The sequence below is a fragment of the Microcaecilia unicolor genome, chromosome 5 (genome assembly GCF_901765095.1).
Source record: "Microcaecilia unicolor chromosome 5, aMicUni1.1, whole genome shotgun sequence".
NCBI classification, from domain to species: Eukaryota; Metazoa; Chordata; class Amphibia; order Gymnophiona; family Siphonopidae; genus Microcaecilia; species Microcaecilia unicolor.
In genome coordinates this window covers 183,626,404-183,649,344 of record NC_044035.1, presented here as the reverse complement: position 1 = coordinate 183,649,344, position 22,941 = coordinate 183,626,404, and the positions used below count along the sequence as shown (strand labels likewise).

Sequence of the window (22,941 nt, the reverse complement as noted above, 5' to 3'; positions counted from 1 at the left end):
ATCCATGTCCTTGGATGTGCTCTGTAATTTTGTTTTTAATAATAGCCTCTACCATTTTCCCCGGCACCGATGTCAGACTCACCGGTCTATAATTTCCCGGATCTCCCCTGGAACCTTTTTTAAAAATCGGCGTTACATTGGCCACCCTCCAATCTTCCGGTACCACGCTCGATTTTAAGGATAAGTTGCATATCACTAACAGTAACTCAGCAAGCTCATTTTTCAGTTCTATCAGTACTCTAGGATGAATACCATCCGGTCCAGGAGATTTGCTACTCTTCAGTTTGCTGAACTGCCCCATTACGTCCTCCAGGTTTACTGTGAAGTCAGTAAGTTTCTCCGACTCGTCTGCTTGAAATACCATTTCCGACACCGGTATCCCACCCAAATCTTCCTTGGTGAAGACTGAAGCAAAGAATTCATTCAATCTCTCCGCTACGTTTTTGTCTTCCTTGATCGCCCCTTTTACCCCTTGGTCATCCAGTGGCCCAACCGATTCTTTTCCCGGCTTCCTGCTTTTAATATACCGAAATAAATTTTTACTATGGTTTTTTTTTTGCCTCTATTGCTATCTTTTTTTCGTAATCCCTCTTGGCCTTCTTTATCTGCGCCTTGCATTTGCTTTGACACCCCTTATGCTGCTTCTTGTTATTTTCAGACGGTTCCATTTTCTGAAGGCATTTCTTTTAGCCCTAATAGTTTCCTTCACCTCACTTTTCAACCACGCCGGCTGTCTTTTGGACTTCCGTCTTTCTTTTCTAATTTGCGGAATATGTTTGGCCTGGGCCTCCAGGATGGTATTTTTGAACTGCGTCCATGCCTGTTGTACAGTTTTTACCCTCTCAGTTGCCCCCTAAGTTTTTTTTTTTTTAACCGTTCTTCTTATTTTATCATAGTCTCCTTTTTTAAAGTTAAACGCTAACGTATTTGACTTTCTGTGTACAGTTACTTCAAGGTTGATATCAAAACTGATCATATTATGATCACTGTTGTCAAGCGCCCCAGTACCATAACGTCCCTCACCAGATCATGCGCTCCACTAAGGACACGTCTAGAATTTTTCCTTCTCTTGTCGGCTCCTGCACCAGCTGCTCCATAAAGCTGTCCTTGATTTCATCAAGGAATTGTACCTCTCTAGCATGTCCCGATGTTACATTTACCCAGTCTATATTTGGATAATTGAAGTCACCCATTATTTTATTTATTTATTTATTATCTCATTTGTACCCCACAGTTTCCCAACAGTGTCAGGCTCAATGTGGCTTACAGCGCACCACAGAGGCAAACACCAATGCAATAAAATGAAGCTAATACAGCAGGAAAATCTACAAGTGATAATGGGGAAGAGTAGGAATTGACGGAAGGAGTAGGGAAACCAGGAGGGAAGAGGGAAGGGGAATGTGTCCAAAATGTCTCTTGATCGATGCGCATCCAACAGTGGAGACACATGCAGAGGTTGTGGGATAAGCATTTCCGAATAACATGGTCTTTAGTGATTTTCTGAAAGTTAGATGGTTGGTGATGGTTTTTATGGTTTTCGACAAAGAGTTCCAAAGCTGAGTACTGATGAAAGAGAAGGATGTAGCATACGTGGATTTGTACTTGATGCCATTGCAGTTTGGCTCATGAAGGTTAAGATATGAACGGGAGAGCCTCAAAGTATTCCTGAGAGGTAGGATGATGAGATCTATCGCGTAGCCAGGTACTTCACCATATAGGATTTTGTGAAATAGAGAGCAGAGTTTAAAGGTTATTCGATCCTTGACAGGAAGCCAATGCAGTTTCTCTCAGAGAGGCGTGGCACTTTCAAATTTTGACTTTCCATAAATCAATCTGGCCGCTGTATTTTGGGCCGTCTTAAGTAGTTGCTCTTTACATCCAGCATAAACTCCGTTACAGTAATCCAGATGACATAGAATGACGGACTGTATAAGGTTGCGAAAGACCTCTCGAGGGAAAAATGGTTTTATTCATTTTAGTTTCCATAGCGAGAAGAACATCTTCTTTGTGGTGGCGTTAATGTGTTTTTCGAGTGAAAGTGAGCGGTCAAGGGTGACTCCCCAAATTTTGAGGCTGTCTAGGATGGGAAGGTTCAGGGTGGGGGTGATTAATGTTGAAGGTATGTACTTGTTGTGCGGAGATGTTAAGAGTAGGCAGTGTGTTTTGTCAGCATTAAGTTTGAGTTTGAAAGAAGATGCCCAAAAGTGCATTGTTTTAGGAAAAATGTCCAAAACTCCAGTAGTGAACATGACCATTTTCAAACCAGAAAAAAGTCCAACATTTTGTTTTGAAAATGCCCATTTGCTAGATAAGTACATAAGGATTGCCATACTGGGAAAGACCAAAGGTCCATCGAGCCCAGCATCCTGTTTCCAACAGTGGCCAATCCAGGTCACAAATACCAAAAATGTACAAAACATTTTATACTGCTTATCCCAGAAATAGTGGATTTTCCCCAAGTCCATTTACTAACGGTCTATGGACTGTTCCTGTAGGAAGCCAGCCAAACCTTTTTTAAACTCCGCTAAGCTAACCGCCTTTACCACATTCTCTGACAACGAAGAAAAAATTTTCTTCGATTTGTTTTAAATTTACTACATTGTAGCTTCATCGTATGCCCCCTAGTCCTAGTATTTTTGGAAAACGTGAACAGACGCTTCACATCTACCCATTCAACTCCACTCATTATTTTATAGACCTCTATCGTATCTCCCCTCAGCCGCGTTTAGCACATGTCTATTTAAAAAAAAAAACATCCAAGGGAAAAACGCACAAAAACAAACCATTGGGATGTTTGAGGAGCCAGCATTCTTAGGGGACTGCGCCACAGACGTCCCAGTAGAGTTGTGCAGCACCCTAGGGGGTGCTGCAGTGGACTTCATATAAAGGTCCCAGGTGCCTTACCCCCTTATATTGTATGAGGAGCCCTCCAAAACCCACCAAAAATCTACTGTACCCAACCCACTACTATATTCTTTATGCCTACAGGTGTTACCTATATGTGGGTACAGTAGGTTTTTGGTGGGTTTTGAGGGCTCTCACTTTCCACCGCAAGTGTATCAGAGAGTCGGATATGGGCCTGGGTCCCCTTCTCTACAGTGCACTACACCGACCACTAGGCTACTCCAAGGACCTACTTGCTGCTGTAATAAAACTGGCTATAACATCTGAAGCTGTCATAGAGGCTGGTATATACTGTTCTTTCACATCTTTAGGGCGGGAGGGGGTCAGTGACCACTGTGGGGGAGTAAGGGAGAGTCATGCTTTAATCCCTTCAGTGGTCATTTAGGGCACCTTTTTGTGACTTAGACATGACTGAAATAGGTCTAGACCAAACTACCTAACTTTTTAGCCCTGGACATTTTGTTTTATTCCATTATGGCAGAAAAACAAGTTTTGGGAACTCTCAAATCCTGTCCCCAACATGCCCCTGCATACGAACTGCATAAAAAACCATCTTAAAATGGGTTTTGAAAATAGCAGTTTGGACATTTTTCTGTTTTGAAAATGAGCCTTTTATTTTAGCTTTCGCCCTGCATACAGTATAGAGACACTATTAATCTCATCCTTAGATGTGTTTCACCAGGATTTTGAAACTTGCACCAGTTATCTTCTTATCTTGTTGGACATTTCTGCTGCATTTCACAATGGAAACGAAACTAATAAGGGTGAAAGGGGAAGAGTCAGGACTACTCCAAGGAAATGTTTTTTTGCACAAAGAAAAGAGCAGTGAATATGTGGAATGGCCTCAGTGGAGATGATGAAGACAAGGACAGTATCTGAATTCAAGAAAGACTGGGACAAATAGAGAGAATCTCTGGTGGCAAGGAAGGAATTGTATCTGATAGGCTGTCTGGTAGTTTTTAGTGTTTCTATGACTGAACAAAGATTTCACTCCTGAGCCATAAAATTCTACTGCATGTCTGTCTTCTGATCACTTATCAACCATAACTATGAATTCTCACCTCAGCTGTGCTGGAACAGTCTGTGTTCTATTACCTGTAGTCTTCAATTTTCTCAAGTATATTTTGAAATCGCCTTCATCTTTTATTTGCATTCTTTGTCATCACTGGAGCATTGAACAGCAGCCCCTTTGTTTTTGTTTCTTTTTCAGTTGATAAATGGAAGAAGTCACATGATGTGCCTTTTCTGGGTATCCCAAACTGTGTTGGCTTTGGGTTACATGAAGATATATACAGGTACAGAAGTACAGCTGAGTTAGTAAGCAAAGAAGAGAATGTTAGTTGCAGCAGATCATTTCCTTGGATAAATAAGAACAGAAAGAGAAATGTACTTTCTAAACATGCACTGTTTTGCTTATTGTTGATTTTAGCAATGGGGAGGTAGTTAAATTGCAGTATATTCACAACTTGTACAGCTTGCTAGCTCACATATATAGGTATTTTTAGGGGAAAGAGTGTGACCTTTATAGTTCTTCCCAGCTTCTGTAGCCAATTATTACAAGATACCATGCCCTTATAGCCTAAAACAGGGGTCTCCAAACTTGAGAAGGGCCACTGATTGAAATATTTCAAAATGCTGAGAAGGCCAGAAGAAAATTTATTATCTTAGTTTATAAGAATTTTAAAATTTTCTTTTCCTGAGTGTCATTTCCTTCTATGTTTCAGTCCTCCTTTCTCCCTGTACCTCATCTGTTTCTGACATTTATGTACTATTTCTGTCTTGTTCTTGCTATTTTCTGCCATCCTTTCTTGCTCTATTCTTCCTTTCTCTTTCTTCTGTATATCATAATCTCTTCAGTTTACCTCTTCCTTTCCATCCCTCCTCATGTCTGTTATCTCTTACTCCATCCTTACCTCTCATCCCACCGTATTCTCCCCATATCACTGCCCATTCTGTCTCTCTCTCCCCATTTAGCAGTATACTCCCTCTTTCTCCCCCACCCCCGAGGAAAATCTTCCCTCTTTCTCTCCCTCAGCTGCACCCCCCTACAATATCTTTCCTCTCCCTGTCAACAGATGTTCCATCCCTCACCCCACCAGCAGAATCTAGTCCTCCTTCATTGTCTTCTCACACTAATGCCATATGCTTCTCTTTGTCACCCACCGGCAGCATCCTCCCCTCCCTTCCCCATCCCACCCTACCAAACGCCAGGGCTGTGTTAACCATTAGGCCCTTGGCCATGCTTCAGGACTGGAAGTGAAAACCAACAGGTGCAGGTTATCCCTAATAAATATGAATAAAAGAGATTTGCATGCATACTACTACTGTTGTATGCAGATCTTTATCATATTCATTAGTGGTAAATACAAGTAAATTCCTAGTGGTATCTTGAAAATCTGACCTGTTGGCAGCCGTCAAGGACAGGAAGTGAAGACCAAGACATTAGTTGACAGCTTCTAGGGGGCAACAAAGCACCACTGCAGTCAAAAGAAAATAGGTCTTGATAGCCACACTGACTCAAAGAACCATCAGCATGTATGTTTGCCTGCAGAGAGGGTGGACATTTTTCAAACAGTCCATTTACCAGGGTAAATGACTTTGGAGATTGCCCTCATTTGTATATGAAACAGTTTTTATAATATACAATTATGATGTCCAGTTATCTGTTTTTGCATCATTCTGGGAAGGGTGTTATCAAGTTGATCATGATTTATTTATGATTTATTTATGAGAATCTCAAGGGAGGGAGGAATCCTAAGGGTCTGAAAGTTAATTGAAGGTATGCAATGCTGAATGCTCATCTGGGGTGCTAACCACCTCTCACCCCAACAACAGAAAAGATGCTGCTGGAAAGAGAGCTGGAACACCATTCAGCCCCCAAGAAAAAGTGACCCTCACTCTTCCCCCAGTAACAGCACCTCTTCCCTCTCCTCTCCAGCAGCACCTTCCCTCATTCCCTTCCTGTTCCAGTGTGTATCCCCTCTATTTATCCTATTCTCTACAAACAGCATTTAACATCTATCTCTCCAGAGGATCTTCCCTCTTTCCATCCCTCCCCACACAGTAGTATGTAGAATACTTCTCTCCCTTCCTCCTTGCAGCATCTCCCCTCCACCCTTTGTATAGTTGCATGCCCCTTCTTTCTCTTTCTGTTCAGCTGCATCTTATTTCTTTTCCTGCTGAATTGCCTAACTCCTTCATCTGCCACCTCCCCCCAGTAGCATTTCCTCATTTTTTTTCTCCTTGCTCAGCTGCATCTTCCCACCCCATCATCCCCTCTCTCTTTCTGCTTGCCATCATTTTTCTTTCCTTCTTCCTATGCAACCATTCTTGGATCCATCCCATTCCCCTTACTATGCATAAATATGCATATATATATAAGATTCAGATAACTTTATTGCCATGACAGCTTTTCCACGTGTTGCCAAAGTAACACATGCGGAAGCCAGTTCTCAGCAATCCTGCAATCAGGTTTGAAAGGGAAACTTCCTGCTCCATGTCCGTTTCAAAATTTGCCTGGCCACCAGTGCTGTATGGGTATCTTTTTCCCACATACTTTTCAGGTGCAAAGTACACAGAAGGAAACAGATGCAGGATTTCAAAATGAAATCCCCATACATATTTCTGGCAGCCCATCCACAGTACCATCCATTTTCCTCAGAGAGTGGAGAGGGTAGTTTTTAAGGGAATGGATCTGAATCTAAATTCTTGTTCATCCATTTCTGAATTTCTGATCTGAAGAAGAAGGTTTACCTTTGAAAGATCATCAAAAAAATGTATCAAATTAGTCCAATAAAAAGATATCATCTTCTTTTCTTTTGTTTTATTTCCATTTATTACCTCATGGCTACCCTACCACTCTACCCTTGTTTATCTATGAAAATCCCTTGGAAAGTTCCCGCAAAGTGGTTAAAAGGTAGTGGGTGGTGGGGAGAGAAATAACGAAATAGTGATATCACTTGTGGTGCCTGTTAGGTTTTACACATACCTGTTTATACATTAGGAAATAGTTATGTCTTGATATGATAGCAGTTGTTAATCAATGACAAAAGAAATAATCATTGTATTATGAATTTATTTCTTATATCTTTCGTAAACCACTTTGGACCTTATTGGGAGGATGCGGTCAGTAAGTATCAAGATTAGATTAGATGAGGAAATCTAGATACAGGGAGAGTGGAATAGAGCAGTGGTTCTCAACTCAGTCCTTGAGGCACACCTGGCCAGTTAGGTTTTCAGGATATTCGCAAAGAATATAAAAAACAACAATGGGATTCAAAAAAATAAAAAAATTCTTGTATATAAAATATTGGCAGAAACCCAGTTAGAGGCAACATTCCGTGCTACCTTTCCCAGGGCAAGCAGTGGGTTCTCCCATGTTCATCTCAATAACAGACTATGAACTTTTCCTCCAGGAAGTTGTCCAAACCTTTTTTAAACCAGATATGCTAACCACTGTTACATCCTCCGGCAGTGAGTTCCAGAGCTTAACTATTCTTTGAGTGAAAATATATTTCCTCCTATTTGTTTTTAAAGTATTTCCATGTATCTTCATCGAGTGTCCCCTGGTCTTTGTACTTTTTGAAAGAGTGAAAAATCAATTCACTTATACCTGTTGTACACCACTCAGGATTTTATAGACCTCAGTCATATCCCCCTCATCTGTCTCTTTTCCAAGTTAAAAAGCCCTAACCTCTTTAGCCTTTCGTCATATGGAAGGAGTTCCATCCCTTTATCATTTTGGTCACTTTTCTTTGAACTTTTTCTAATTCCACTATATGTTTTTTGAGATAGTGACGAGAATTGAATACAATACTCAAGGTGCGGTTGAATCATGGTGAGATAAAGAGGCATTATAATATTCTTGATCTTATTTTGCATCCCTTTCCTAATAATTCCTAGCATCCTGTTTGCTTTTCTGGCAGCTGCCGCACATTGGGCACAAGATGACACTTAGAACTTTTTCTTGACAGCTGGCTCCTAAAGTGGACCCTAGCCTCAGGTAACTATGATTCAGAGTATTCTTCCCAATGTGCATCAATTTGTATTTGTCCACATTTAATTTCTTCTTCCATTTGGATAACCGGTCTTCCAGTTTCCTAAGTTCTTCCTGCAATTTTTCACAAACCGCGTGCATTTTGACAACTTTGAATAGTTTTGTGTCATCGGCACGTTTAATTGCTTCACTCATTGCTCCATTTTCCAGATTATTTATGAATATGTTAAATAGCACCGGTCCCAGTACAGATTCCTGCGGCACGCCACTGTTCACTCTCCTCCATTGAGAAAAATATCCATTTAACCCTACCCTCTGTTTTCTCTCCAATAACAAATTCCTAATCCACAGTAGGACATTGCCTCCTATCCCATGACTAATTTTCTCAGGCATCTCCTATCCCATGACTCTTGAATTTTCTCAGTCTCTCATGAGGGACTCTGTGAAAAGCGTTCTGAAACTCTAGATACACTATATGAACTGGCCACATGTTTATTTATGCCTTCAAAGAAATGAAGCAAATTAGTGAGGCAAAACTTCCCCTTGGCTGAATCCATGCTGGCTCTGTTCCGTTAAACCATTTTTGTTTGTGTTGTGTAATTTTAGTTTCCTCTACTTTCCCCGGGACTGAAGTCAGGCTTACCAGTCAGTAATTTCCCATCTAACCCCTAAAACCTTTTTTAAAAATTGGCATTACATGGGCCACCCTCCAATCTTCAGGTACTACAGACAGGTTACAGATCACTAACAGCAGGTCAGCAATTTCATGTTTGAGTTCTTTAAGTACCCTGGGGTCTATGGCATCCAGTCCAGGTGATTTATCACTCTTTAACTTGTCAGTTTGACTCTGTACATCTTCCAGGTTCACTGAGATTTTTCAGTTCATCTGCATCGTCACCCTTGAAACCATCTCTGGTACAGGTGGATCTTACATCTTCTGTAAAGGTCGAAGCATTCAATCTCTCCACTGTGGCCTTGTCCTCCCTGAGTGCCCCTTTTGCGCCTTCATGATCTAGTGGTTCCACGGATTCCCTCGCAGGCTTTCTGCTTCTGATGTACTTGAAAAAGATGTTCCTATGAATTTTTGTCTCTGCAAGTTTTTCTTCATATTCTCTTATAGCCTTCTTTATCGGTGCCTCTTTCACTGCACCTTTTAACTATGCTGGCTGTCATTTGCTCTTCTTAATGCATGGAATACATCTGGTCTGGGAATGGTATTTTTTTTAAATGCCCACGCCCAGTGGTGTGCTGGTAAATGTTTAACTACTACTACTACTTATCACTTCTATAGGGCTACAAGGCATATGCAGCGCTATACACCATACATGAAAAGACAGTCCCTGCTCAAAGAGCTCACATTCTAAATAGGACAGGCAAACAGACAGAACAACTAAGAGGTAAGGGAATTAAAGAGGTGGGGATAAAGGGGTACAGGGCAAGTGAGCAGTGGTTAGGAGTCAAAAGCAGCGTTAAAGAGGTGGGCTTTTAACCTGGATTTGAAAACGGCCAAAGACAGGGCTAGATGTACAGGCTCGGGAAGTCTATTAGTTAGTAGTAGTAGTAGTATTCCAGGCGTGAGGTGCAGCGAGATAAAAGGAACGGAGTCTGGAATTAGCAGTAGAGGAGAAGGGGACAAACAAAAGAGATTTTATCCACAGAACGGAGTACCTGAGGGGGGGGGCGTAGGGAGAGACAATTTGGTAGCTTTTCTATTTTCTGTAAGCATTTGTTCATCTGTCTATTTGTTCTGTCCCAGCAGATGGTAGTATAGCTCTACTAGTATACACTTCCCCTTCACACATGGAATTTCTATCTACAAGGATTCCATGCTGCTATCTGTTTCATGTAGAATATTAATTTTGTTTGACTCAATTCCCTCTTTAGCATATAGCACAACCGCCCCCTCCAATTTGATCCACTGTATCATTGTGATATAATTTGTACCCTGATAACAGGCTTATTTTCGAAAAAGAAGGGCACCCATCTTTCCACATAAATCGCAAGATGGGTGTCCTTCTCACGGGATCACCCGAATCGGCATAATCGAAAGCCGATTTTGGGCGTCCTCAGCTGCTTTCCGTTGCGGGGATGACCAAAGTTCACGGGGGGGAGGGGGGGTCGGAAGCATAGTGAAGGCGGGACTGGGGCGTGCTTAACACATGGGCGTCCTCGGCTGATAGAAGGGCGTCCCTGATGAGCACTTGGACGACTTTACATGGTCCATTTTTTTCTTGCGACCAAGCCTCAAAAAGGTGCCCAAACTGACCAGATGACCACCAGAGGGAATCGGGGATGACCTCCCCTTACTCCCCCAGTGGTCACTAACCCCCTCCCACCCTAAAAACAAAAATCTTTAAAAATATTTTTTGCCAGCCTCTATGCTAGCCTCAAATGCCATACCCAGCTCCCTGACAGCAGTATGCAGGTCCCTGGAGCAGTTTTAGTGGGTACTGCAATGCACTTCAGGCAGGCGGACCCAGGCCCATCCCCCCCACCCCCCCACCCCCCACCAGTTACACTTTTGGTAAATGTGAGCCCTTCAAAACCCATCAGAAACCCACTGTACCCACATGTAGGTGCCCCCCCTTCACCCCTTAGGGCTATGATAGTGTTGTACAGTTGTGGGTAGTGGGTTTTGGGGGGCTCAGCACCCAAGGTAAGGGAGCTATGCACCTGGGAGCAATTTGTGAAGTCCACTGCAGTGCCCCCTAGGGTGCCCGGTTGGTGTCCTGGCATGTCAGGGGGACCAGTGCACTACGAATACTGGCTCCTCCCACGACCAAATGGCTTGGATTTGGTCATTTCTGAGATGGGCGTCCTCGGTTTCCATTATCGCCGAAAATTGGAATGACCATCTCTAAGGTCAACCTAAACATTGAAATTTGGGCGTCCCCGACCGTATTATTGAAACAAAAGATGGCCGCCCATCTTGTTTCGATAATATGGGTTTCCCTGGAACATCCTGCGAGGACGTCCTCAGGAAATCTTGGGCACCCCGTTTGATTATTATTATTTATTGCATTTGTATCCCACATTCCCCCACCTATTTGCAGGCTCAATGTGGCTTACATAGATTTGATAATGTTGTCATAGCTGGATATCAGATACAGTTAGTTATGTGTAGCGGTTAGGGAAGGGGAGAGGGAAGAAGGAAGAGAGTTGTTAAAAAGGTAGTTATAGAGGGTGTACGATCATAAATGAGTGGACTTAGTGAGGTTATAGGTTTTCATTGTAGGCCTTGTTGAAGAAGAATGTTTTCAGAGATTTTCGAAACATAGTTGTTTCTTTGATTGCTTTCAGGTCTCACAGTGTTCCATTGTACATAAGTAATGCCATACTGGGAAAAGACCAAAGCTCTATCGAGCCCAGCATCCTGTCCCTAGCAGCCAATCCAGATCAAGGACACCTGGCAAGCTACCCAAATGTACAAACATTTTATACAAGTTATTCCTGAAATTGTGGATTTTTCCCAAGTCCATTTAGTAGCAGTCTATGGACTTGTCCTTTAGGAAACTGTCCAACCCCTTTTTAAACAATGCCAAGCTAATCGCCTTCACTACGTTCTCCAGCAACGAATCCGAGTTTAATTATGCGTTGAGTAAAGAAAAAGTTTCTCCTATTTGTTTTAAATTTACTACACTTGTTTTTTCATCGCATGCCCCCTAGTCCTAGTATTTTTGGAAAGCGTGAACAGACACTTCACATACACCTGTTCCACTCCACTCATTATTTTTATATACCTCTATCATGTCTCCCCTCCACCGTCTCTTCTCCAAGCTGAAAAGCCCTTGTCTCCTTAGTCTTTCTTCATAGGGAAGTCGTCCCATCCCCGCTATCATTTTTGTCACCCTTCACGGCACCTTTTCCAGTTCTATTATATCTTTCTTGAGATGTGGCGACCAGAATTGAGCACAATACTCAAGGTGCGGTCGCACCATGGAGCGATACAACGGCATTATAACATCCTCACATCTATTCGCCATACCTTTCCTAATAATACCCAACATTCTATTTGCTTTCCTAGCCGCAGCAGCACACTGAGCAGAAGGTTTCAGTGCATTATCAACGATGACACCCAGATCCCTTTCTTGGTCCGTAACTCCTAACGTGTGTCCTTGCATGACGTAGCTATAATTCGGGTTCTTTTTACCCACATGCATCACCTTGCACTTGTTCACATTAAACGTCATCTGCCATTTAGCCTCCCAGTCTCATAAGGTCCTTCTGTAATTTTTCACAATCCTCTCGTGAGTTAACGACTTTGAATAACTTTGTGTCATCAGCAAATTTAATTACCTTGCTAGTTACTCCCATCTCTGAATCATTTATAAATATATTAAAAAGCAGCGGTCCTAGCACTGACCCCTGAGGAACCCCACTAACTACCCTTCTCCATTGTTAATACTGCCCATTTAACACCACTCTCTGTTTCCTATCCAACCAGTTTTTAATCCACAATAGGACATTTCCTCCTATCCCATGACCCTCCAATTTCCTCTGTAGCCTTTCATGAGGTACCTTATCAAACGCCTTTTGAAAATCCAGATACACAGTATCAACCGGCTCCCCTTTGTCCACATGTTTGTTTACTCCTTCAAAGAATTGAAGTAAATTGGTCAGGCAAGATTTCCCCACACTAAAGCCGTGCTGACTTGGTCTCAGTAATCCATGTCCTTGGATATGCTCTGTAATTTTGATTTTAATAATTGCCTCTACCATTTTCCCCGGCACCGAAGTCAGACTCACCGGTCTATAATTTCCCAGATCTCTCCTGGAACCTTTTTTAAAAATCGGCGTTACATTGGCCACCCTCCAATCTTCCAGTACCACGCCCGATTTTAAGGATAAATTGCATATCACTAAAAGAAGCTCCACAAACTCATTTTTCAGTTCTATCAGTACTCTAGGATGTATACCATCTGGTCCAGGAGATTTGCTACTCTTCAGTTTGCTGAACTGCCCCATTACGTCCGCCAGGTTTACTGTGAATTCAGTAAGTTTCTACGACTCGTCCGCTTGAAATACCATTTCCGACACCGGTATCCCACCCAAATCTTCCTCGGTGAAGACTGAAGCAAAGAATTCATTCAACCTCTCCACTACGTCTTTGTCATCCTTGATCGCCCCTTTTACCCCTCGGTCGTCCAGCGGCACAACCGATTCTCTTGCCGGCTTCCTGCTTTTAATATACCGAAATAAATTTTTACTATGTTTTTTTGCTTCTAATGCTATCTTTTTTTCGTAATCCCTCTTGACCTTCTTTATCTGCGCCTTGCATATGCTTTGACACTCCTTATGTTGCTTCTTATTATTTTCAGACAGTTCCTTCTTCCATTTTCTGAAGGCGTTTCTTTTAGCCCCAATTGCTTCCTTCACCTCACTTTTCAATCACGCCGGCTGTCTTTTGGACTTCCATCTTTCTTTTGTAATTTGCGGAATATGTTTGGCCTGGGCCTCAAGGATGGTACTTTTGAACTGTATCCACGCCTGTTGTACAGTTTTTCTCCGAGGACAAGCAGGCTGCTTGTTCTCACTGATGGGTGACGTCCACGGCAGCCCCTCCAATCGAAAACTTCACTAGCAAAGGCTTTTGCTAGTCCTCGCGCGCCCATGCGCACCGCGCATGGGTGGCCGTCTTCCCGCCCGAACCGGCTCGTGTTCGTCAGTCTTTTTTTGTCCGCGCTCGGTACGGTCGTGTTTGCGCCGTTCGCGCCCCTTAAGTTGACCCTCGCGCGTCTTTTTGACTTTTTGCTAGTTTAAAAAAAAAAAAAGGGATTTCGGAGAAAGGCCTTTCGGTCATTTTCCCCTTCCCGTATTTCCAGTTTTTGCCCCGTTAAGTTTCCTTTTGTTTTCGGGGTAGGCCCTTTTGAGGCCTCGGGTCGAGTTTTTTCTCTCCCTCTTTTTGGTGCCTTACCGCAATTACGAGTTTTGATTTCGCCGGCGTGATTTTTCCGCCCATGTCATCGAAGTCTCCCAGCGGCTTCAAGAAGTGCACCCAGTGCGCCCAGGTAATCTCGCTCACTGATAGGCACGCGTTGTGTCTTCAGTTTCTGGGGGCTGGGCACCGCCCGCAGGCCTGTAGTCTTTGCGCCCTTTTACAAAAAAGGACTCAGGTAGCGAGATTGGCCCAGTGGAACGTGTTGTTCTCGGGCTCTTCGTCGGCAGCAGCACCTGGGGTATCGAGTGCATCGACGTCGACAGCGTCGAGACCTCCGATCTCGGCGGCGACTGTATCGATTGCATCGAGGCATCGACCCTCTGCATCGTCGGTACCGAGACATCGGAAGGCTTCGTCGGCGTCGGTGGTACCGGGACCTCCACTAGTGCTGATGTCGTTGGATGGTGGTGCTTCGACTGGAGTGCAGGTGAGGGCTGTCCATTCCCCTGCTGGTGGCGGTGAGCCTTCGGGTGGGTCTCCCCCTACCCTAAGGGCTCCTGCGGTACAGCCCCCCTGACCTTCTTCGGCCTCGGCCCCGAGGAAGCGACGGTTGGATTCTACGTCCTCCTCGTCGGTACCGGGAAGTTCCGGTGACATGCTTCGTTTGAAAAAGTCAAAGAAGCATCGACACCGGTCTCCTTCCCGCATCGGTACCGAGAGCTCTGGGTCGCCGAGGGAGTCGGCACCCAGTAGGCATCGGCACCGGGAGGACCGCTCACCCTCTGTTCAGGAGGTGTCGATGCATTCCACCTTGGACAGCCCGGAACAGACTCTCACTTCGACGCCTGCATTGGCTTCCATGTCTTTCTCCACAGCCGCCCTGCACGAGAGTCTCCGGGCAGTTCTCCCAGAGATCCTGGGAGAGCTGTTGTGCCCTTCCCCTCCGGTACCGAGGGTGCTTGCGCCACCGGTACCGTCGAGTGAGGCGCCGGCTGGCCCCTTGCCCGGGGTGAGGTCTCCGACATCGGTGCCGCTTCCGGTACCGACTGCGGTCGCCTCCCAGGAAGGCTCCTCGATGACGTCGGCGGAGGGAGCTTCGCCGGTGCGGGCGAGGGAGTCTACCTCTCGACGCTCACACCGTGGCCATGTTTCCACGAAGTCGAGCCGGGCATGGCTTCAGACACAGGTTCATGAACTTGTGTCTGATACCGATGGTGAGGCCTCGTGGGAAGAGGAGGAGGACACCAGGTATTTCTCTGACGAGGAGTCTGATGGCCTTCCTTCTGATCCCACTCCCTCCCCTGAAAGGCAGCTTTCTCCTCCCGAGAGTCTGTCTTTTGCGGCCTTTGTCCGGGAGATGTCTACAGCCATCCCCTTCCCGGTGGTTGTGGAGGACGAGCCCAGGGCTGAAATGTTTGAGCTCCTGGACTATCCTTCTCCACCTAAGGAAGCGTCCACAGTACCAATGCATCATGTCATAAAAAAGACATTGCTGGCGAACTGGACCAAGCCTCTAAGTAATCCCCACATTCCCAAGAAGATCGAGTCAAAGTACCGGATCCATGGGGACCCAGAGCTGATGCGCACTCAGTTGCCTCACGACTCTGGAGTTGTGGATCTGGCCCTAAAGAAGACTAAGAGTACTAGGGAGCATGCTTCGGCACCCCCGGGCAAAGACTCTAGAACCTTAGACTCCTTTGGGAGGAAGGCCTACCATTCCTCTATGCTCGTGGCCAAAATTCAGTCTTACCAGCTCTACACGAGCATACACATGCGGAACAATGTGCGGCAGTTGGCGGGCTTGGTGGCCAAGCCATTTCAGGAGGTGGTCAGGCAGCTGAAGGCGTGCAGAAAATTCCTGGCCAGAGGGGTATATGATACCTTTGATGTTGCGTCCAGGGCCGCTGCTCAACGTGTGGTGATGCGCAGACTCTCATGGCTGTGTGCCTCCGACGTGGAGAATAGGATCCAGCAGCGGATTGCGGACTCGCCTTGCCGTGCGGACAATATTTTTGGAGAGAAGGTCGAACAGGTGGTAGAGCAGCTCCACCAGCGGGATACCGCTTTCGACAAGTTCTCCCGCCGGCAGCCTTCAGCTTCTACCTCCACAGGTAGACGTTTTTTTGGGGGAAGGAAGACTGTTCCCTACTCTTCTGGTAAGCGTAGGTACAATCCTCCTTCTCGACAGCCTGCGGCCCAGGCTAAGCCCCAGCGCGCTCGCTCTCGTCAGCAGCGTGCGCCTCAGCAAGGCCCCTCAGCTCCCCAGCAAAAGCAAGGGGCGAGCTTTTGACTGGCTCCAGCAGAGCATAGCCGACATCAACGTGTCAGTGCCGGGCGACCTGCCGGTCGGGGGGAGGTTGAAAGTTTTTCACCAAAGGTGGCCTCTCATAACTTCTTCAAATAGTCCGGCAAGGATACACCCTCAATTTGGCCTCCAAACCTCCAAATTGCCCACCGGGAGCTCAGTCTTACAGCTTCCAGCACAAGCAGGTACTTGCAGAGGAACTCTCCGCCCTTCTCAACGCCAATGCGGTCGAGCCCGTGCCATCCGGGCAAGAAGGGCTGGGATTTTATTCCAGGTACTTCCTTGTGGAAAAGAAAACAGGGGGGATGCGTCCAATCCTAGACCTAAGGGCCCTGAACAAATATCTGGTCAAGGAAAAGTTCAGGATGCTTTCCCTGGGCACCCTTCTCCCCATGATTCAGGAAAACGATTGGCTATGCTCTCTGGACTTGAAGGACGCCTACACGCACATCCCGATACTGCCAGCTCACAGACAGTATCTGCGATTTCAGCTGGGCACACGTCACTTCCAGTACTGTGTACTACCCTTTGGGCTCGCCTCTGCTCCCAGAGTGTTCACAAAGTGCTTGGCTGTAGTAGCAGTGGCGCTTCGTAGGCTGGGAGTACACGTGTTCCCCTATCTCGACGATTGGCTGGTGAAGAACACATCCGAGGCAGGAGCTCTACAGTCCATGCAGATGACTATTCGCCTCCTGGAGCTACTGGGGTTTGTGATAAATTATCCAAAGTCCCATCTTCTCCCAGTACAGAGACTCGAATTCATAGGAGCTCTGCTGGATTCTCGGACGGCTCGTGCCTATCTCCCAGAGACGAGAGCCAACAACTTGTTGTCCCTCGTCTCGCGGGTGCGAGCGTCCCAGTAGATCACAGCTCGGCAGATGTTGAGATTGCTGGACCACATGGCCTCCACAGTTCATGTGACTCCCATGGCCCGCCTTCACATGCGATCTGCTCAATGGACCCTAGCTTCCCAGTGGTTTCAGGCTGCTGGGGGTCTAGAAGACGTGATCCACCTGTCCACGAGTTTTCTCAACTCCCTGTATTGGTGGACGATTTGGTCCAATTTGACTCTGGGACGTCCTTTCCAAATTCCTCAGCCACAAAAAGTGCTGACTACGGATGCGTCTCTCCTGGGGTGGGGAGCTGATGTCGATGGGCTTCACACCCAGGGAAGCTGGTCCCTCCAGGAACGAGATCTGCAGATCAATCTTCTGGAGTTACGAGCGGTCTGGAACGCTCTAAAGGCTTTCAGAGATCGGCTGTCCCACCAAATTATCCAAATTCAGACAGACAACCAGGTTGCCATGTATTACATCAACAAGCAGGGGGGCACCGGATCTCGCCCCCTGTGTCAGGAAGCCGTCAGCATGTGGCTGTGGGCTCGCCGTCACGGCATGGTGCTCCAAGCCACTTATCTGGCAGGCGTAAACAACAGTCTGGCCGACAGGTTGAGCAGGATTATGCAACCTCACGAGTGGTCGCTCAATTCCAGAGTAGTGCGCCAGATCTTCCAGGTGTGGGGCACCCCCTTGGTAGATCTCTTTGCATCTCGAGCCAACCACAAAGTCCCTCCGTTCTGTTCCAGGCTTCAGGCCCACGGCAGACTGGCTTCGGATGCCTTCCTCCTGGACTGGGGGGAAGGTCTGTATGCTTATCCTCCCATACCTCTGGTGGAGAAGACTTTGTTGAAACTCAAGCAAGATCGAGGCACCATGGTTCTGATTGCTCCTTTTTGGACGCGTCAGATCTGGTTCCCTCTTCTTCTGGAGTTATCCTCCGAAGAACCGTGGAGATTGGAGTGTTTTCCGACCCTCATCACACAGGACGAAGGGGCGCTTCTGCATCCCAACCTCCAGTCTCTGGCTCTCACGGCCTGGATGTTGAGAGCGTAGACTTTGCCTCTTTGGGTCTGTCAGAGGGTGTCTCCCGCGTCTTGCTTGCTTCCAGGAAAGATTCCACTAAGAGGAGTTACTTCTTTCTATGGAGGAGGTTTGCCGTCTGGTGTGACAGCAAGGCCCTAGATCCTCGCTCTTGTCCTACACAGACCCTGCTTGAATACCTTCTGCACTTGTCTGAGTCTGGTCTCAAGACCAACTCTGTAAGGGTTCACCTTAGCGCAATCAGTGCATACCATTACCGTGTGGAAGGTAAGCCGATCTCAGGACAGCCTTTACTTGTTCGCTTCATGAGAGGTTTGCTTTTGTCAAAGCCCCCCGTCAAACCTCCTACATTGTCATGGGATCTCAATGTCGTTCTCACCCAGCTGATGAAACCTCCTTTTGAGCCACTGAACTCCTGCCATCTGAAGTACTTGACCTGGAAGGTCATTTTCTTAGTGGCAGTTACTTCAGCTCGTAGAGTCAGTGAGCTTCAGGCCCTGGTAGCCCAGGCCCCTGTTGAGAATTGAGGGGTCCCAAGCCCCCCCCCCAAGAAGGCTGGAGTGACCTTATATCTGACTCCATCTCTAAATAGCACTAGTACTGGGGTAATCAAGGAGTTATAAAGTTCTAAGAGGAATTGCCACTGAGAGAGACGTTAGGTCTAAGGGACCCGCATTAGTCCGCCTCTCAGCACTGGCAAGGAATAGATACCAGCCTTATGACAAACTGGATTTAGGTTACAAGTTATACAATGCCGCGAAAGATAGCCTGATATAGCAAAAGCATTTATACTTACAGCCTTTCATCATTAAGTGAAGCCCACAAATCATCATTTGGAATGAGGAGTTTATTTGCTAAGGTATAAGTCAAATCAGTGATTGACAACAGGCATGTACAATCAATTAATTATAGGAATATAATAAGCTGCAAACAGGTGTTAATTATTTGCTAATGTTTCATAATTTCTTTCACCAATTAGAGGTTTTACAAGGGAAAGCAATTAGGTAATTTAATTCTGCTGGACACATTGGTTTCCCTTGGAGAGAGAGTGCCAACCCTTTTCTCTCTAACTTAAACCAGGAACTACCCTGATTTTTATAGGTGTCCTCAGGATATGAGTAATATGACAGTAGATATACCTGATTGGATCTATGCTAATGTCATGGTTGTCACTGATTGGCTCATGCTAATGAGTAGCTTCTATCTTGCTAACATGGTTTTGTCTTTAGCTCGCTTGATCACAAATCTTAAGCAAGACCCTGCTCACAGGAAAGTCTCCCTCCTCTCTTGGACAGCTAGTTCCCTATTTTCTCAGCACCTGGCATGACTCACTCATTGCTCAACTTGTTTTTCTAACTTACATTAGAGAAAATTCCACTTTGTAACAGATACGGGCTTCCATTTTGTGTTGAAATCCTCCATTTTGTTTCCATATCTATTAACTTAACTTTTAGGCCTCAATCTGGGCTACAAACTAGGTCATACTTTTCCAGTAAGCTCCCAGTTATGTCAGCCATCAGATTTCTGACTCAGCCAAGGTCTGTAATGGCCTGAGCTCTATGACTGGGCCCGCCACCATTCCAGTGGGGGGGGGGGGTCTCTAGCTGTCTGTTGTAACATTCCCCACTTGTCACCCCCTCTGGGGAGGGGTGACACAAAGCTCGTCAAGCTTGTCATCATCCATTCCAGAAGGTGGCAAGCTATCAAACGAGAGGGCGAGTTTTGGTCTTACAAATTGCTAGAAGGTATGGTGCAAGACAGGAAACTTCATTCTCAGGTGATATATTATTTGGGCATATGGAATTCCCTTTATATTACCCAATCCCTTGGGCCTTAATCCTGATGTCATCTCTCTTGAGACTTACTCAAACCTGTAGTGAGAAAGGTTTTATGAATGGGACAAATTCATGAGTTCATCTACAAAATCTCATGAAGTATCGGTATGTGGGTAATAGCAATTTCAAGTGGATCGTACTAATAAACACTCTCAGGTCTTTCTATGGCTTCTATTGTATCTGTTGCATAGTGCATGGGGAGATAATCTAATGTATCTATCTCAGTGGTCTTGAGAAGGAATAGTGGGCTCAACTAATATATGGTTAGTACTCTGTTTGCAGGCTGTTTAAGGTTGTAGGTATTCAGAATCCTTAAACAGGTCGGAATTCTTGGACCTTACTATTACTCATCATTAGCATCCAATCATGAGCACTAAAAAGTGGATAGCAAGTATGAGGTTGCCTTATACAGCAAAAATGGTCAATCCTAGGAAAATGTATATTAACAAAGGTCATGAATATGAATCTATAATGTCCATAAACAGCAACTGTAAATCTCAAATGAAGTATCAGTTCTGAATTCTCTTTCATCGATCATGGTTGAGGCGGTGGAAGTGCAGAAGAATCTGGACGGAGATCTGGAAGATCTGGATTTTCCCAGCAACTTGGGCAAGGAATCAGTAGAAGTGACAGTCTTAATACTAGGAATTGGGATTTGCAGAATGTATCCCCACTTCTGGCTTGCATAGTGTGCAAGACAGATTGGTAATTACTACGAAGAGATGATCAAATAACAATAGTTAGGTATATGTAACAAAAGAAAAGGGTACCAAAAAACAATAAAAACTAAAATTTAGAGACGATGTTGATTGTTCAAGTTATTGAGGTATGGAGGGTCAGGAATATGGTGCACAAAAATAGTCAAAAGGCACAGGCAATGCATTGAAATCTATCGCCAATAGGTATGGAATCTTCACCTGCGATGACTAACATTCACCAAGGGTTGGGCCCTCAGCTGCAGGAGGCCAGCAGGACTTACGAGTTAGATGCTTCAAAAAGAAGGGTAGCTTAGGAAATAGTTATAGTCAAAGCAGAAGACTAATGTGCAGAAATTTAAAACTCATAATTAGTCCAGGTGATGGAAGTATCTTCTGGAATCACGGTCGCTGTCTGTTGTAACAGAGAGCTCATACGTAAAGTGACATGTAGGTTCTGGAAAAGACGAGCCTGCAAAAATATTTAATACAATAGAATATTTAAGAGTATAACCAAGGAGGTCTAAAATAATGACATCATTTGGACAAAAGAAAATTCTCATTGGAGAAGTTAGCGCTTCTTTTTCTTGCCGGAAGTACTAAACTGGAATAGAGGCGGTAGATCAGGAATTGGATTTGTAGTCTTCACACAACCTACAGAACTTAATAAATAGAGCTGATATAAGAAGTAATATCAAGTGGTCAAATCTCAGCACAGGACCATCAGAAAGAAAAGATCAAAGAATGCATTGTTAGTTCCTTGGGGCACCAGTAGGTGGAGCATAGTCTCAATACATAAAATCACAAATTACCAGTAGGAATAAAAAAAATGTTCTCTGTAAATTAGATGTTGCTGGCACAGGAAGTCAGCAGAGTCTGAGGAAACATTGTGGTCAGAGTCTGCTCCAGGAAAATACAGCCTCTAATATGATATTTAGAGAGATAGAGAAAAGAAAGATGTAAAAACTATATATTTCTATGAGGCCTCCTCATGTGACCTTTACAAGGTTTAAATAGGCCAAATGAGAAGGACAACAACCTATAGTCCTCTGTAATAGCTCAGAGCCAATTTGGAAAATGAAAATTATATTAAATTCGAAACTGATCCTTTCTATGCTTTCACAATTTGGGCCCTAAATTATGGCAGCATATCAAGATTCACATTCAGAGGGATAGCTAAAAATAAGCTTATATGTTCCCAAGAATCAATTTACAATTTAGAGTATATTTTAAATACAGAGGAGGAGCAGCTTTATAAGCAGGAGACAAGTAGAAGCATTTCTTAAAACATTTTAGTAAAATTCAAAAAATTAAAGATATAATAACAATTTTTATTAATGCAATAAATGCACAAATTGACCAGTAGGATATGTTCATATGATAAATGGAACAGCTTGTAAGCCTACATTGTAAATTGAATTCTACACAAAGAGTAGCAAGGATAACACAGAATCACAGAAAAACCCATCCAGTCATTAAAAATCTGAAACACGTAATGAATTCCTTTATCATATACTGAGTCCATAGCTTTTGTAAAAATGAACTTAAAAGAAAATAAGAACTACAAGGGTTAATCTCTGTCATTCGGTCCTAAGGAAATCACGAAATAACGGTATTTCCTGTGTCTAATTTGAGTTTACTGCTCACTGCAAGCATTGGATATTATGGTGACTGAAAATAGGGCTATACATCAGACCAAAACTGTAAGTTGAAGTTTTTATATTAATACTTCATGCTGGTGTAATTAGTCTTCATAGAATTAATACTTCAGGAGAGGAAAAGGAGGAAAAGAAGGTTATTACTTTATCTGTTTCCAGAGGTACGGTTCTCAATAAAAAGGAAATTAGTAATTGTAGCTAGTCTTATCTGAACATAGCTCTGAAATAATAGCAACCTGAATTTCTTTAGTTCTGATTTACCAGTTAGTTATGTTATGCAAGGGTTAATCTCCAAACCCTATTGCATAGATAATAAGGCAGGCACTGTAGTATTATGGAATCCGGAAATGAAATTTCAACTGCGCCATTTGGGGTTTGAGAACCAAAAATGCTGGAACTCAATACCATAATATATCTTAAAACTATAAATCTTTAAGAGGCAGGGAAGGAAGTTTGAAAGTACTAGATAAGACGTGAAAAGAAAAAATTAAAACAGTCAATTCATTATTACGGCTAGTTATTTTAAACAACATTACAAATAAACAGTGTTTTAGATGGCATATAATATAGAACCTTTTATAGTAAATATCTGGAATAATTAAGCAATTTTCAAAGAACACATACACATATAAATTAAAACTAAAAAGTGGTTGCATTTCTAGTGAAAGCAATTTACCAGAAGTCAAAAACAATCAGGTATTTAACATCACGTCACAAATCAAACAAACATTGCTTAAATGAAATAATATACAATCCTAGAAAGGGAAAAAAAAAAAAACACTCCTTTGAG

At 44.2% G+C, this 22,941-nt stretch overlaps 1 protein-coding gene across 1 annotated transcript in view; it reads left to right on the top strand.

Moving 5' to 3' along the window:
• Positions 1 to 22,941, top strand: part of VRK3 (VRK serine/threonine kinase 3) — a 321,038-nt gene that overhangs the window by 142,093 nt on the left and 156,004 nt on the right. Inside the window, 1 exon segment of the mRNA XM_030203653.1 lies at positions 4,115 to 4,199. Coding sequence (XP_030059513.1) covers positions 4,115 to 4,199 — 85 coding nt within the window.